Genomic DNA, 18,069 nt, shown 5'->3' with positions numbered 1-18,069 from the left:
CTACAATATCTCTAGTACCACGACCCCTTCTAAACCCAGCCTAGACTTCTGGTAGTTCTCTGTTGATGTGCTGTTCCAGTCGTTTTTCTTAAAGACAAGGATGGTGAGTCTTCACTAAATTTGGGCATGTTAATGTACTCAGTGGGGGTCAGTCTTTTAAAAAATGATACCTCATTTGAAAAAGTGGAGGTTCAATGAAAGAGAGAAAGACTCTTAAAGAGATGGTTTAGCACCATGTCTACAACAATGGTTTTATGCAAAGCCAAGTTTGTAATAATGGCACAGGATTGAGCAGGATTTCATTCCTTTGTGAAAGAGTTACTGTAAGTTGAAACCATAATTTGAAACCAACTTGATGGCCTCTAACAGCAAACACATGCAATTGTTTTGTTTTCAAAGCCAAATAATTTTGTGATTGAAAATGTGAAAAGTGCTTAATAAGGATAAGCCTGGAGGCTTGGGATTGGATATGCCAACCCAGGCTTACTAACATTTCAGACAATGATGGAGAGCTAACCATACTTTGAAATCAGATCCTTTGCTAATTTCTAGCAAAATTATTTTACAAGGAATCCCAGCCAGTGTTCTTTGGGCCTGCATTGATGCACTTTCAGAACCTGTGGTCAGCATTCAGACACACATGCACAAGAAAATACAAGTGCTAGTGTATGAGAAACAACATGACTTATAGGCAAGAATGTGGATGTGAACACTAACATTAAGTAACTGTTGTTTCAAACCTGGTCCTCCTTTTTGCTCTGCTACTCAGATACTTAGCTTTTTTGTCTTTAAAATGGAATACTACATCAAATGTAAATAAATCATGTATCATAGACCACAAATCATCTCAGAAAACAGAGAAGCAAATTCTCAACTTTTTTATGGTATATAGAGAAAAACAATTTGTTTCTGGTGATCTGGTCTGCAAATGCTGCCTGTAGTCGGCAAATACTGCTCAGCCCATGAGCTGTCTTCCCAGTGACCCAGACACTCTGAATTAGGTTTTATGCTGGAATATTTCACATGGTTATTGAACTACTAGGGAAGTCTGTTTGTTTAAATATTCTTACACAACATGCTAAGTTATATTAGAGGTTTAGAATTTACAATATTGCCTAGCCTGAACAGTTTATGCATTTGACAAAGAACTTTTGGGCCTAACAGATTACCCAGAACCCATTGTTCTTCTAATGACATTTAGAAAAAATATTAGAAGTAATTATTCTTGAGCAAGAAAGCTATATGGAAGAGTTTCAAAATGCTTACTATACCTATATATAATATTTATACTCTTTCCCATTGATTTCAAGATTTCTGACGAAAGAAATTAATTTTTTCCTGAGAAAATGTATATAAGTATATGCAATAAGTATACAAATTCAAGGATTTGAGCATACCATCTTTCGGTTAAGAATTCAGCAAAGAAACTGAGGTTGAGCAGTTATATTATTTTATCAAGTCACAAAGAAGCCCAGGTAAGGCACTGGGCTAAACAGTGGACTGATAGCCAAAAGATTAAGGTTTCAAACCCACCAGCCATTGCACTGAGGGAAGATGAGGCCACCTGCTCTTAAGATTTACAGCATCAGTCTTCAACAAATGGTGCTGGCAAAACTGGACTGCTACTTGCAGAAAGCTGACACAGGATCCACATCTTACACCATACACAAAAATCAGCTCAAGGTCGATCAGAGACCCGGGACTAAAGCCCAAAACCATAAAGTTCATCAGAGACAAACTGGAATCAAGCTTAGACAGCCTAGTCTATGGTATAAAGAATCTGCCAAATACAGCTAGAAATTCACAATTTGGAGAGGATAAAATTGATGAATGGACCTTCTTAAGATTAAACTTCTGTGTGCATCAAAAACTTTTTTCCAAAAGAGTGGAAAAAAAGACCTAATACTGGGGGAAAAACATTTGGCAATACCATTTCAGACAAGGGTCCCATAACTAAAGTTGGAAGAATCCTACAGGGCCTTCACAAGAAAAAGACTGATAACATAATTGCAAAATGGGCAAAAGACATGCAAAGAATTTTCATAAGAAGATATTCAAAATGGCCAACAGACACAGGAAGAAATGCTCCAAATCACTGGAAATAAGAGAAATAAATGCAAATCAAAACCACAATGAGATATCATCTCACTCCAGTAACAGTAGCAAAGTTTAACAGAACAGTGTGTAATAAATATTGGAGAGGATGTGGTGAGAAAGGAACTCTTATACATTCTTGGTGGGTTTGTAAAATGTTTCAACCTCTCTGGAAGGCAGTTTGGTGTTTCTTTAAAAAGCTGAGCAAAGACATTCCAGATGAGTCAGCTATTTTACTGCTTGGAATTTATCCCAAGAAAAAATGAGAACTGAAGCACAAATGGAGACTTGTACACCAATGTTCTTATCAGCATTATTCACTGTCGCAAGGACATGGAAATAGCTCAAAAGTCCCACCACAAATGGATTGAGAAAGTAGGATTACCATTCACACCATAGAATACTACACAGCATGCAGGAGCAATGATTTTGTAAATCACTGCCTAACCTGGGAGGGACTGGACAACATTATCCTAAGTGAACTAACTCAGTCCCATAAGGACAAATATTGTCTAAAACTATTATTGTAGAATGAATATATTAGGATCCAAAGGGGGGTGGGAGGGAACAGAGAGGGGTGAGGGAACATTAATCATAGGGTCATACAATTTGATGAGTGGAGGAAAAGGATGAAGGATAGGGAAAAGGTTCAGTGTAAAACAATGTATTCAAACTTTTAAGTAAACCAGTATATAATAAAAATTGTCCTTAAAAAAATTTATGGCATCAGAAACCCTATAAGGCAGTTCTACTCTGTCTTACAGTATGTAATGAATAGGTAGTGGTGAGCTTGGTGAGCTTTGGGGTTTTTTGTTTTTTGTTGGTTTTTCTTTTCTCAAGCCACAAATATAGCCTGGAAATTTTTCATCCTCCCACGAATGCTGATCATACACTTTACGTAGCTCAAGTTTTCAGAGATGTATGCACAGTCTAGCCTCTGTGGTTTCTCAACTACATTCATACTTTTCTAAAAAAGGAAAGAAAATAAACCAAACCCCGTGGTCTAGTGGAGTTCAAATCATAGCAACCCTCCATCATTAGGTTTCCCAGACTGTAATTTCTTTTTTTTTTTTAACTGGAAGAAACTGCTCATTTGTCTCCCATGAAGTGGGTGGTGAATTCCAACGACCAGCCTCTCGGCAGCAGGGCAAGTTCAGCACTGTGCCTTCAAGACTCCTTCTGTCCACACTGGCATCTGTAAAATACTATTTTGTGAATACATTTGTTGTGGTTGTAAGTGCTATAGAGTTGACTACCACTCATAGTAACCCTATGAATAGCAGAACTAAACCTTGCCCTGGCCTGTGCCATCCTCACAGTCTCTGGAACGCTGAAGCCCATTGCTGCAGTCACTGTGTCAAGGTGTTAATCTATCTTGCTAAGAGTCTTCCTCTCTTTCTCTGCCTTCAACCAAGGCACATTCAGATCAAGCAGCTTTCTGATGTAGTCAAATAGAGAATAAAGTGACTAGGAGCACCTAATTCAGGCCATGGTCTTTGCAATTATTTCCTATGCTTCAGAGAGCTGGGCAATGACTAAAGATGACAGAAGAAGAATTGATGCCTTTGAATTGTGGTGCTGGAGAAGAGTCTTGAACATACCATAGATTGCCAAGGAAATAAAAAAGTCTGTCTTGCAGAGGGTAAAACCAAGTCTCTCCTTGGAGGCTAGGATTTTGAGGTCCCGTCTCACATATTTGAGGCACATGGCCAGGAGACATCAGTCCTTGAAGAAGAATGTTATGCTGGGAAGGGTAGAGGGACAGTGCAAGAGAAGACCCTAGATGAGGTGGATTAATATAGTGACTGGGGCTTTCTACGAAGATGGTGCCCAAAGCCAAGAAGGAAGCCCCTGCCCCTCCCCAAACTGAAGCCAAAGCAAAGGCATTAAAGGCCAAGAAGGCAGTCCTGAAGGGCATCCACAGCCAAAAAAAAAAAAAAGGTCTGCACGTCACCCACCTTCAGGTGGCCTAAGACACTGAGACTCCGAAGGCAGCCCAAATACCCCTGGAAGGGCACCCCCAGGAGAAACAACCTTGACCACTATGCCATCATCAAATTTCCCCTGACCACTGAGTCAGCTATGAAGAAGACAGAAGATAACAACACACTTGTGTTCATTGTGGATGTCAAGGCCAACAAGCACCAAATTAAACAAGCTGTAAAGAAGCTCTATGACATTGATGTGACTAAGGTCAACACTTTGGTTAGGCCTGATGGAGGGAAGAAGGCCTATGTTCGACTTGCTCCTGATTATGATGCTTTGGATGTTGCCAACAAAATTGGGATCATCTAAACTGAGTCCAGTGGGCTAATTCTAAATATAAATTTCTCTCATAAAAAAAAAATATAGTGACTGGGGCAATGGGGGTTGGTGTGTCAGAATTAGTAAGACTGCTCAGAATAGGACAGGGTTAGAGCTGCTGTACATAGGGTCGCTATGGGTTGCAAGTTTACTCAATAGCACATAACAACAACAACAAGCAAATAAAGGCCCATTTTCTGTAAAGATTGCTGTGGCGTTCCAGACACACTCATGTGCTCCTTTCTACTTTTGTCTTCCAATCCCTGGGGATATCAGAAGTGCATTTCTGGTATGAAAGTTTGATTTGGAAAGTCAGCACTTGAATTTCTTTTAAAGTCAACAGTAAATTTTCCTGGCCTGTGTTTTCTCTCTTTCCAAACGTATCTGTTCTAAATAAAAATATTCCCAAATGGGTGGTGCGGAATAGGGCAACATTCAGATCTGTTATTTAAAGTATCACTGTAAACGGTGGTCAACATGATGGCATCTAACATCTAATGGAATAATTCTTATTAACTCCCATTTTCCCACAGCTGGTCATTTTGCAAGACAATAAACAAAACAGTGAATGGCTACTATCATCTCAGAGAATCTTCTGGGGTGTGGTGGTCAAGCTTCACCACCCACCCTGCCCCCAATCACAAGTGTTCAGTGTGAAGTCAGCCAGAGGACAGCCAGGCCTGAACTGAGCATGACCTCCCTCAGGGCTTGGGTGCCTTCCAAGCAACCACTGTCCCTAGTGGCCTGTACTTTGTCACAAACCGACTCCTCGATGACTTTAGGCTGATCCCCTCACTACTCCAAACATTGATTTTCCAACTGTAAGGTAAAGACGATATCTTTAGTAAGTGAGTCTGTGAGGGGGAAAAACAAATAATGTTTTATTATTTGGTCTAGTAGATAAGTCTGTGGATCAAGTCTCTCTGAGGGAGGAGTCTGTATGGAGCTACACTGCTAACTCAAAAGTTAGACCTCTCTAGTGGTTTGAATCTACCAGTAACTCCAGAAAGAAAGATGGATGATCTCTTGCCATGTAATTTACAACCTCAGAAACCCATTGAAGGGTCAGAAATGAACCAGCTCTGACTCCACGACAGTAAGTTTTTAGAGTGGACAAAATCAGGCAGCTCTAGTGATATATTTCCTAGAGAGTCTTGCTGCTAATCCAAAGCCCAAGCTTTCTTAGCAGTTTGAATCCATCAGCTGCTCCAACATCAGCAACGTGAATGGAGGGTCACTCTGTTGGAACTGACTTGACAGTGGTGAGTTGGTTTTTTTGAGTTCTTTTTTTAGGGGGTGGAGGAAGCAAGGAATGGATGGATAGCATTGCCATCAAATCAATAATTGCAAAGTTAATGCATTGCAAAGCCATGAAACCATAATCAAAACAACAGAAGCAATATTTAAAGATTTCTCCCTTTTTCTTCAGCACTAATTAGACTTTGAAGAGGACATAAGTGCATATCCAGAGTCCACATATATAAGGGATTTAGCATACCAGAGTTTGTGAGGATGGCACAGGCTCAACAACAACAAGAACACTAGCTATATCAAAAGAATGTGTTTATTGTTGTTAGGTGTACGATTCATAATGATTCTCTATGAACAACTGATCTAAACCCTCTCCTATCTGATGCCATCCTCATTATCTCTGACATACCAGAGACCATTGCTGCATTCACTGTGTCAATGCATCTAGGTGAGGGCATTCCTGCTTTTCACCAACCCTGAATCTTTCCAAGCATGATGACACTCTTCAAGAAATAGCCTTTCTTAGAAACAATCTCAAAATATGTGAGATGAATTGCTGCCATCTTTGCCTCCAAGAAGCACTCTGACTGTACTTTCTGCAAGATGTCCCAGTTTGTTCTTTTGGCAGGCCATGAAATACTCAGTACTCTTCTCCAACACCACAGCTTAAAAGTATCAATTCTTCTACAATTCTTACCCATTTTCCAACTCTCAGATGCACACTCAGTGCTTGAAAAGACTATGGCCTGAATCAGGCACATCTTAGTTCTCAAACTAACATCATTGCTCCTTAATAATTTGAGAGGTCCCTGACTTCAGACTTCCCCAGTGCAGTATGACTCTTGATCTCTTGAGTGCCCATACCAAGGTTGTTGATTCTAAATACCAAGTAAGGTGAAATTACTGATAATTTCAGTCTTTTCTTCTTCTGTCTTGATGTTGACAGTGATGAGTATTTTTTCCCCATAAAGTTGTGATGTAATCCATATTAAAGGCCGGAGCCTTTGCTCTTTTGGAGCAAGTGTTGCAAGTCTTCCTCACTCCTTCAAATCCTCTTTACTTTCAGCAAGCAATGATGTATCATCTGAATAATGCAAGTTGTTAATGAGTCTTCTCCAATCCTGATACCACATTCTTCTACATAGAGTCCAGCTTCTCAAATAATTTAATTAGCATACATATTGAATAGGTATGGAGAAAGGATACAATCTTGATGCACACCTTTCTTAACTTTAAACCATGGAGTATTGTTCACTTGCTCTGTTTGCACAACAGCCTCTTGGTCTAGGTACAGGTGTAGAAGTAAGGCTTCTAGGTTTCCTGTTCTTCTAAATGTTAGCCACAAATTGTTATGATCACACCGTCAAATGCCTTTGAATAGTCAATAGCCACATTCAAAAGAACATAAACATATACAAAAGGAAACAAATTTGTTCATGCAAAACAACAAGTCTATTAGGGTTCTACTTGAGTTTTATTTCCTGCCTTCCCCCATGAAGCTAAAGAGACCACCATTTTCTTTGACCACCAACAATCTTACAACTGGAGTTTATTTCTCTCTGAAACCACTCAGTTCTTTGTTTTGTTTTGCTGTTTCCTGTTTCATTTGTGCAGGCTCCAGTTCCCTTGTAGAACTAGCAGTTTATTTTTATCTCATTGTCTTCCTTTCTTCCAAAGCCTTCTGCAAAACACAGCATGAAAAACAGAAAAAAATTAAACTGAGGAGGGCCTTTGAGTGCCAGAGGGACCCAGAGGGGCAGAAGTGGTTGTGGCTGCTGCTCCCATCTTCTCAGGAACCCTGGAGAGCCCAAGCACTGCAGCAGGAGGGGTAGTGGGATGAACTGGGGCCTGAGAGCTGCAGCAGAAGCTGTGTGACCCTCCTCATAACGAGGCAGGCTGTTGAGCTCTTTCTCAGAGCTGTTACACTCTAGTCTCTTGGCCTCAGCCTCCAGGTCCTATAAAATGTTAGCAGTGTGTATAGCTTCCTCCTCAGCCCACAGGGGAACAGCAGACAGCTTGGGCTGCAGAAGGAATAATGTAGGTGGCAAGGATAGCAAACCAACAGGCCCTACCATCTTGACCTTAGATCCTACTGATTGCCTGAACTACAGGCCCACCAACCGGGCTGCTAGACCTGTCAGACCCAGGGACCCTGAAGCTGCAGCCTTGATATCAGGAATTGGGGTCAGAGCACAGCTGTGCTGCAGAAGAGCAGTTTCAAGGGTACAGGCTCTGGGACCACCTCTTCTTCCTGGTATAATGCTGGGTTTGCCTAACAACCTGGTCTCTGGAATCTAACCATGTCATTAAGTGTGGGGTGAGTGGATTTGCATTCTGGAAGTTCTTTTTCCAGAGGAAGAACAAACCAAAGTTCCATCTCCAGATATTAAGAGACCATTTCTTCTGACTACAGCTCCTTTCAGATACATGGCCCAGCCAGGGAGAGGCCCTAGAGGAAACAGAAAGTGGGAGGCCTCTCCCTGCAGTTCAGAGAGGAGGCCCAAACCCAGCCGGTTCAACCCAGTTCCTGCAAGGGAGCATTTCCTGTGGCTGCCCTCAGGGAAAAGAAAACCTCTTTCAGCATGACCCTTGTAAGATCATCCCTAGGCCCTCACAGTCCACACACACAGCGAACGAAGAGACTATGCAGATGTAAAAATGGTTCACTGCAACCATCTCTGACTTGTTCTCTTTCGAAGTTCTTCATCTTCTACAAAGTATGAACCACACGACACAGCCCAATTTAACATATATTACAAAAATAAAAAGGAGGGAGGAAAACACACCGATTTCACTAGTTTACAAAATTATCTTGGACAAAGACACATTGGACTACAATAATTCTGGATTTTAGTTAAATAAGCTAACATATAAATGGGCACAGGAATACACAGACACAGACATATAGCTACCCACCCATTCCCTTCAGTCCAAGGAGGAAATTCGGCTCAGAATCTTTCATTATATGGTCACAACTCTTTCTCCTGGAAAATTACTCGTAAACGAGCATAATAAGTAGTCTGTTGCCCTGTGATAAGCAATTCCACATCCCTAGATGACCAGTAAGGAGCCTTGATGGCACAATGGCTGAGTGCTCAGACTTCTCTCCACAGGTGCAAGTGGGAACATCTGATCCTGATGAGGCACGCCCGCACTGCAGCCCAGGCTCCAGAGAGAAAGCATCCGCGTAGAAGTGGCCAGGGCTTCCAGGAGAGCAGGGACAGTCTGTCCACCCTCACCCCCGTCTGGTCTAGCACCCAACAGGTGCTGTTTTGTTTGGCATGGAGCTAGATCATGCCTCCCACAGCAAATACGGAGAGAAGTAATCCACTCTGTCCAGTGCAGTGAATTCTCTTCCTCTTCAGAACCCTGTGGCGTTCTGCTTTCAGACATAGACCAACCCTCGCCACTTCACTCTGAAAAGCAAAAACAGATTAAAAGCATGCTGATCTTAACACATTTAATGTTTCCATTCTATTTCACTGGGATTGAACAATGTTTTACGTAAAATTAGCATATTTGTAAATTCCTAACAGAAGAAGTTTACGCTTCAGCCAACACACGCGTCTGAACACCTTTCAAAAGGCAAATTATATTTAAGTGTTTGGGGTATGATTAACAAGAAATAACATTTTCATGTGAGGGATTTTGGATTCTGGGGTCATTTAAACTTTGTTGTTGTTGTTAGGTGCTGTCAAGTACAGCACTACTCATAGCAACCTTATGAACAACAGATCTGAACGCTCTCCTACACTGTGCCATCCTCATCATCTCTGACACATTTGAGCTCATTGCTGCTGTCACTATATCGATTATCTTATTGAGGATTTTCCTCTCTTTCATTGACCGGCCACCTTGCCAAAGATGATGTCCCTTTCTCAGAAATAGCCTTTCCTAGAAGAGTACATAGATAGGAAACTGCTGGAACTTCAAGCAGGATTTAGAAGAGGCCGTGGCACCAGGGATATCATTGCTGATGTCAGATGGATTCTGGCTGAAAGTAAGGAATATCAGAGGAATGTCTATTTGTCCTTTATTGACTATGCAAAGGCATTCGACTGTGTGGATCATAACACGTTGTAGCTGACATTGAGAAGAATGGGAATCCCAGAGCACATGACTGAGTTCATGCATAACTAAACCAGGAGGCTGCTATGTGTCCAAAGCAAGGGAACAAAAATTGAAAAGGAGTCTGTCAAGGTTGTGTCCTCTCTCCATACGTATTTAATCTGCATGCTGAGCAAATTATTTGAGAAGCTGGACTCTATGAAGAGGAGTATGACATCAGGATTGGAGGGAGACTCATCAACAACTTATGTTCTACAGATGACACAACCTTGCTTGCTGAAAGTGAGGGGGACTTGAAGCACTTGTTGCAGAAGATCAAGGAATGCAGCCTTTGGTATGAACTGCATCTCAATGTCAAGAAAACAAAGATTCCCACCACTGGACTGATAGGCAACATCATGACGGATGGAGAAGAGATTGAAACTGTCAACAGCTTTATATTACTTGGATCGACAATTGACACCCTGGGTACCAGCAGTCAGGAAACAAGGAAATACATTTTGCTGGGAAAACTTGCAGTTTGGGACCTCTCCAAATTATTGAGGAGTGATGATGTCAGTATGAGGACTAAAGTCCATCTGATTCAGTCCATAGTCTTTCCAATCACTTGATATGCATCTGAGAGCGGAACAATGAATAAGGATAACAGAAGAAGAATCAAGGTCTTCGAGGTGTGGTGTTGGAGAAGAGCACTGAACATCACATGGACAGCCAGAAGAATAAAACGAGTATGTTTTGGAGAAGGTGCACCCAGAGTGCTCTTTGGAGGCAAGAATGATGAGGCTTCACCTCACATATTTTGGACATGTTTCTAGGAGGTGCTATTCCTTGGAGAAGGACACGATGCTGGGAAGGGTGGAGGGTCAGAGAAGAAGAAGACCCTCAACCAGGTGGATTGTCATGGTGACACCTGTGATGAACCTTTGTGTGTTACTATGAGGACTCAGATCTTTTGTTCATAGGGTCATACTTGACTCAACAGCACCTAACAACACATCAGGAAAAAAAAGCCCAAAGTATGTGAGATGAAGGTTCACCATCCTTTTCTCCAAGAATCACTCTGGTTGTTCTTTCCCCATGACCTATCTGTTTGTTCTGTTGGCAGTCCATGATACATTCCATACTCTTCTTCAACACCCCAAATCAGAGGCATCAATTCTTCTGTCATCCTTATTCATGCATAGTAAATGATTGATAAGATCATGGCTTAGATCAGGTACACCTTAGTCTTTAAGCTGATATCATTGCTCTTCAGAACCTTTAGAGATGTCCTTAACAGCAAATTTTACAAATGTGATGCATCTTTGATTTCCTGACTGCTGGTACCAATAATGTTGAGTGTGGATCCACATAAGATGAAATAGTTGACAGTTTCAATCTTTTCTACATCTTTCATTATGTTGCTTCTTGGTCTGCAAGTGAGAATTTTTGTCTTTATGAGGTCAAGAAACAATCCATATTGAATACTGTCATCTTTGATCTTCCGTAGCTAGCGTTTTCAAATCCTCCTTGTTTCTGGCAAGCAAGGTTGTGTCATCTGCATAAAGCAGGTTGTTGATGACTATTCCTCTGATCCTAATGCCACATTCTTTTTCAGAGTCCCGCTTCACAAATTGTTTGTGCAGTGAACAGACTAAATAAGTATAAAGAAAGGACACAACCCTGATGCACACCTGTCTTTATTTTAAGCCATGAAGTTTCCTTGCTCTGTTCAGACAACAGCTTCTTGGTGTAGGTATCTTATGAATAGGGTTGTTTTGGGATTCCCATTATTCTCAATGTTAGCCAGAGTTTGTTATGATTCACACAGTCAAATGCCTTTTTTTAAACACTGTTGTTATGTATTACAGAGTCGGAACCTATCCAGAATCCAGTGGGTTTTTAGAGGCAATAAATTGCATGACAAGAGATTGCTCATCTTTCTCTCACAGAGCAGCTGGTGTATTTGAACTGCACATGTTCGGGTTGGCAGTGCAGCACCTTACCACCAGGATGATGAAAAAGAGCTGAAGTATCTCCTCTGTGAGGTGATGGTTCAGCTACTAAGTGAAAGGCCAGTAGTTGGAACCCCCGACTACTTCCATGAATTAAAAGGCTTGGTGAACTCTCCGGTAAGGATTACAGCCTCAGACACCTATGGGGTAGTTCTACTGTCATGAGAGCTCAAGATGAGTTAAAAATGGGCTCGGGGGTACCTAACACCAACAATATAACAATAACACCAACAACTACAGCAATGCCCCTAAACGTTCAGCTTTTTAAAACTTGAACAGTATACTGTGAGGAACTGTGATGATGGAAAGGATGCGAACCTGGCCCGACAAGGAGGCAAGCTGACTATCCACGAGCAACTAGTCACTGCTCCATTAACCGGCACCATGGGCACTCGGGGTGCGGGAGCTCTCTGTGCAGTGGGGAGCTGCCCTGTGCACCGCAGGGTGTTTAAAGCCATCTCTGGCCACGTCAGTACCCCACACAGATGCCTAGATCACTGGCATATATCGATTTCAAGAAGGAAAAAGAATATGCAGATAAGTCAGTAATCTTTAAGTTCACACCAGTGTTAAGTACTTAATGCTTTTATTCCATTTCAGAAAAGTATTTCCAAACCAAACTTGATGCTGTCAAGTCGATTCCATTTCATGGTGACCCCCATGTATTACAGAGTCCAACAGAATTTCCTTGACTGGGATCATTACACAAGCAGATCACCAGGCCTATCTTCTATGGTGTCCCTGGGTGGGTTAGAACCTTTATTTTAACCTTTTGGTTAGGAGTTGAGCACAAATCATTTTCCTCTCCAGCATCTCCAGACACTGCCTGTGGCTGAGGGGAGCAACACCATGTCCAGTTTTGAACTACTACCCTACAGCTGCACTATTTAGATTTTTCTGGAGAATCTACAAACAACCCATGTCATTTCCCCTGGTATTCAGGTCCAAGGACAGAACATTCATCCTGTCCTCCCTGCCAGGAGCCATCTCATCAGTTTAGCCCTAAAATACGCGAACAAGAGTTACCGCCACCACCCTCTGTTGTTGTTTTCCTTCCTCACATAAATTCTGCAATTCTGTGTTTGCCTCTGTTCCTTAGTCTGCTGACTGCTTTATATGGGGAGAAACTACACAACATGCCTATTCGGTGTCTAAAATTACTAATACTGCTGAGTGATCTTTTGATATTTGTACAGCAGATTCCCTTCTTTTCAAACACTCCCCTACTTATAATGGAGGTCTGGTGGCCTAGTGGCAAGAAACTGAGCCGCAATGCTGGTGTTACGTGGTTCGAGGCCACCAGCTGCTCCCTGGGAGAAGGATGAGCAATCTCCTCCCACGCAATGAACTGCCTCTGAAAACCTGTGAAGGCCAAATATGGGTTGACTCCAACTCTACAATATCACAACCCCACTTAGAAGATGAAGCTTGAAGACAGGGTAAAGATGAGAGGTTGGGAGTCCTTTTTAGAAATCCTTTATAACTATATGTTAAGGGAAGTTTTTATTTTTACAAGACATCAAAATATGCCTGCAGTCAGCCAAAATAGTCACGGTTATTTCCAGATCAGGCAATGAGAAGTGTACACAAACCCAAAGAGTCCCAAGAATCCACATGACAATCTAATTGATGGTTCTGCCTCTAATGACAAATGTATGGCCTCAGAAGACCAAGGACTGGCTGTAAGTGATGCAGGAAATCCCTAAAATGGCTTGTAACATTTCCATGGGAGGTTTTATATGCAATTTGTGGGGGAAGATAGTCCATAGCTGTCTTTAAACTGAAGGGCCACAGGAACCAAACAATTTGAAGAGTCTTTGCCATCTGGAGAATGAGAATACTTATCACTGCGGGAAATGAGATGCTCAGTTAATTTGAGGAGTTTGGGAGCCAAACCACCAAACCCACAACCCACAGGAATATAGGGAAGCTAGTCAGGAGCCCACTCAGTTCCCCTCAACAGGGCCCCTCAGACTCTGTCCACATCCCTCCCCTCTCTCGGAGGTCTGCCTCTGAACACAGACACAGCTCCTCCCTTTGCCTAAGCATTTTCTTTGGTTCTCCTGACTTCTTTCTCCATGTCCCAACAGGTTGCTTCCTAACTCCAGTGTGAAAGTCCTCGTAAGTCAGAAAATAGCAAATGCCTCAACTACTGCAAATTCATATTCAGACAAGTAGAGTTTACAGTCACCAAAATGCCCCAAAGTAAAAACAAGAATAAGGATTCAATTTAACACAGATGCTTGACATTCGAGGCAGTGACTTTACGGTTGTTTAATGGAGGCGATATCTTCCTGGTGTTCATCTTTGAGTCCTCGTAAGGATATTACAGTGCAGTGAAGGCTTTAATATGGTCCTTGTAGCCAAGCATGGCATTTAACTCCTACAGAAAGACTGGGTGGGACTCTGCAAATAAGGTGACTGAGATCTACTGAGGGATTAAACAACCTTCTAATCATACAAATAAGATGTATGTAACCCTTGTGAAAGTATTGGTCAGTTTTGCCATTGTGCTGGGCTTAAGGTGAGAAAAGAGAAAGGGAACTTCCCTACCATCCAGAAGAAAATAGGGTAGACTATATCTTTTGGGCCCAGTATCCCTGAGCTGTGAAACTTCTATTCTGGGAAACAGAGCAACAGAGCTGTGGCAAGCACAGCACAGAAACAGTAGCAGGAGACAGAGAGGAAACAGGGCACTGGCATTCCCAGTTCATGGAATGAGATGGCCAGTGGGTAAGCAGGCCCAATGAGCATGGAGCAAGAGAGCTGAACGTCTTTGGACAAGAAGCTTTGTAACAGAATAGGCACCTCCAGGGGTGAATTACCCAATAAGCAAAGTTAGCATGAGGTTATTCATGCTTGCTTACTTACTAATCTGAGATGAACAACTTAATCAGTTTCACCACATTTAAGTTCCTGGGTAAGTTGACACTGGATGTCCCTGAGCCCTTATTCACGAAGCTAAACTTACTGACTCAGAGAGAGAGTCACCTCTGGGTGGATGCCTCTCAGTCAAGTGGGGATCTCCAGATACTTATTGTGAAGCTAACAAGCTTTGTAACACTTGACGGAACAGGTCAGAGGCCATGCCTGTGTGGAAACAGAGATCATAAAAAGCAAGCCTGTCCTGAGGAGCTGAGAGAAGCTGAGAGAGTTACCCACATGCTTCCTGATCCTGATCGTCAGCAGTAACCCATTCTTTCCCTAATAAACCTTGGAACTCTGAATATAGCCTGTGGCTTTTGTGTGGTCAGTGCGGTGAATTGTCAAGCTCAGCAGAGAATGCTGCGGGAGAGATGGTTGGCTTAATTAGTAAAACTGCTGGAAAGAGGAAGAAAATCTGACCTCCACTTGTTAGGAATCAGCCTTTCACTGCCATTGAAGGTGATTCTCCCCCTACTTTGTGAAGACTGAGATCTAACACCACCACACACTGCCATTTTTACACATGGTAACCCCAAAGTGTTATACGGATTGTGCATGAACTACCAAACACATTCACAAACTTCACCATCATCAAGTCAACTCAACTCCTGGCAACTACATATGTGCCACAGTATAACTATAAGTGCACCATAGCGTTTACAATGGCAGCTTTGTCAGTAGTAGACAGTCAAACCCTTCTGCCTATGGTGGACTTGAATCTCCACCTTTCTGGTTAGTAACCAAGCATGTTAACTGTTTGCCTCACTGAAGGGCTCCTCTTAAGAATTTAATTCCCTTAATTCTTTCTCACTCTTCTGTTTCTCCCTTTTCCATTGGGAAAGTTAACATCACATTTGCATAGAAAAAAATCTACAAAATACCGAAGCCAGTCACACAGCAGCAGCTGCTGCCACAGAAGTTCACCTCCACAACCTCTTCCACAGGTGAATTTGACCTGCCAGAGAGGTATCATGCTTGGTATCGGAGTGCAATTCCCTATGAGAACTATGTCTCCAGAGTGCCGAAGATTATTTCAGTTTGCAAAAATTTGACATTCTTAACATCGTCCTTTATATTCATTTGTGAAAAGAAATCATTAAGGACTGCTTTGTAGTGTATAGGATAGTGTGAAACACAATGTATGTGAACTCTATAAGCAAACCAATATTGTTGTTATGTGCCATCAAGTTGCCTGCAACTTATAGCAACCCTATGTGCAACAGCCCTAAACCCGGCTCTATCTTTTGCCAATCTTATTGTCTCCAACACACCTATCCCCATTACCCCAGTCACTGAGTCAATCCATCTCATTGGGGGTCTTCGTCTCCTGCTCTGTCCCTTCACCCTGACAAGCAAGACGTCCCTCTCCAAGGATTGATCCTGCTTTACAACATGTCCAAAGTATGTCAGATGAAGCTTCAGAATCCTTGCCTCCAAGGAGCAGCCTGACCTCCTCCTCTCCAGGATGAACTTGTTTGTTCTCCTAGCAGTCCATGACATATTCAATATTCTTCTCCAGCACCACAGCTCAAAGGCATCAACTCTCCTCCTATCATTCTAGTCATTGTCCAGCTCTCTGATGTATAGCAAGTATTTGCAAAGAACATGGCCTGTATCAGGCACACCTTAGTCTCCAGACTGACATCATTGCTCTTCAATACTTTGGAGAGGTCTCTGACAGCAGACTCTCCCAATGCAATATGTCTTTTAATTTCCTGGCTGCTCGTACCAGGAGTGTTGATTGTAGAACCAAGCAAACTGAAGCTGTCAACAATCTCAATCTCTTCACCATCTATCATGATGCTTCCAATCAGCCCAGTAGTGAGAATCTTCATTTTCTTGATGTTGAGCTTTAATCCATATCGAAGGCTGCTGTCCTTGACCTTTTGCAGTAAGCAATATAAAAGAAGTAATTATTTTTTATTCATAAAATAAAAGAGAAAAAAGACATGGAGGAAAGTATTGTTGATAGTTTTTAATAAAATGTTTATCTCTTTTTTAAAAAAAGAACTATTTCTACCACTCATAGAAGCCCTAGTGGCATAGTGCATTATGTGTTATGTTGTCATCCCAGAGGTTGGTAGCTCGATTATCCCAGCTGCTTTAAGAGAGAAAGATAGTCTCCTATAAAGATTTACAGCCTCAGAAACCAATGGAGAGTTGCCATGAGTTGGAATCAACTTGTTGGCAATGAGTTTTGGCTTATATAGCTTGTAGGGGCACTGGTGGTGCTGTAGATAAGGCCTTGGATGGCTTGAACCCACTAGCAGCTCTATAAGAGAAAGATGAATCTCTCTGCTTCTGTCAGAGTACAGGGCCTTGGAAATCCCACAGTGTAGTCCTACTCTGTGCTGAACCGCAGCTAGGTCGGAATCTACTTGATGGTAGTAGGTCTCCTTTGGGTTTTTGTTGATGTCACTTTAGACCAAGAAGTAGCCTACTTCATCCTCCTGTCCTCTCAAAGCAAGGGTCATCACCATAGACACCTGTTCTCTTACTAGGTAGTGATCCTTTTGTGCGTTATGATTTTTTTTACTGTCTTCTCATTCTACACTGCTGCTAATCACATACTTTCCCCATTTTCTTCTTTTACTTATTCAATTAATATTTATTGGATGCTTACAAACGGACCTGAGGATGGTTCTACTGTGTTAAGGATGAGAACATAAACTATCCAAAACCACATTGGTATCATGGGATTATAAAAAGATTTGCTTCTAGGTGAGGAGTCAGGAGTGAAAAATGAGAAGTGATCACATATAAAGGTAATGGTAAAGGTATAAAAGGAATATTACATATTCCTATCACATATAAAGGACAAAGCTGAGGTTCAAGTGCACCGGAAGCGTGTTTCAAAGACCTGGAGTCCCATCTTCTCTCTACCTTCTTATTTGCCAGATTTTATGTCAAAACTTTTTTTAGAAAGTAAATGAACTTGATCTTTTATTCTCCTTTCTGGTTAAAGAATTGCTTACTAGCTCAAAGACTGGCAATTCAAATCTCCCCAGCAGTTCCATCAGAGAAAGACACTGTCGTGTGCTCCTGGAGGGATGACAGCTCAGAAAACCCTAAGAGGTAAAGGATGGTTCTACTCAACCACACAGGGTCACCAGGAGCTATAATCAATGCAAGAGCACCTCAAAACAATAACAAAATGTCTTAATGGTCTCTATGACCTTCAATGTAAATGTGTGTGTGTGTGTGTGTGTGTGTGTGTGTGTGTGTGTGTGTACTTATGCAAGTAAACACGAAAACCCAAACTCAGATCTTTATACAAGGAAATGGCTTCTCTTTCGTCCATGGAGTGACTGGTGGATTCAAATGGCTGACTTTCTGATTAGTAGCCCAATACATTATTCACTACATCACCATAGAGTGTGTGTGTGTGTGTGTGTGTGTGAAGACATAGAAATATCTTGGGGTACTTTTTCAA

The 18,069-nt window shown here is 41.9% G+C and overlaps 2 protein-coding genes across 2 annotated transcripts in view; one reads left to right on the top strand and one right to left on the bottom strand.

Moving 5' to 3' along the window:
- SLC9C1 (solute carrier family 9, subfamily C (Na+-transporting carboxylic acid decarboxylase), member 1) overlaps nt 1-14,903 on the top strand; it is a 213,179-nt gene extending 198,276 nt beyond the window's left edge. The window contains exons 28-30 of the mRNA XM_006895358.1: nt 11,690-11,828; nt 11,991-12,183; nt 14,788-14,903. Of these exons, the coding sequence (XP_006895420.1) occupies nt 11,690-11,828; nt 11,991-12,183; nt 14,788-14,903 (448 nt within the window). The remainder of the gene's footprint in view (nt 1-11,689; nt 11,829-11,990; nt 12,184-14,787) is intronic.
- Nucleotides 14,904-14,961: 58 nt separating this feature from the next.
- LOC102867078 (chromosome unknown open reading frame, human C3orf52) overlaps nt 14,962-18,069 on the bottom strand; it is a 43,726-nt gene continuing 40,618 nt past the window's right edge. Inside the window, exon 6 of the mRNA XM_006895357.1 lies at nt 14,962-14,996. Coding sequence (XP_006895419.1) covers nt 14,962-14,996 — 35 coding nt within the window. The remainder of the gene's footprint in view (nt 14,997-18,069) is intronic.

This window comes from Elephantulus edwardii, unplaced genomic scaffold, assembly GCF_000299155.1.
Source record: "Elephantulus edwardii isolate Elephantulus edwardi_28Jun2011 unplaced genomic scaffold, EleEdw1.0 scaffold00165, whole genome shotgun sequence".
NCBI lineage: Eukaryota > Metazoa > Chordata > Mammalia > Macroscelidea > Macroscelididae > Elephantulus > Elephantulus edwardii.
The sequence above is the reverse complement of the archived record's forward strand: the minus strand, read 5'-3'. Positions and strand labels throughout refer to the sequence as shown.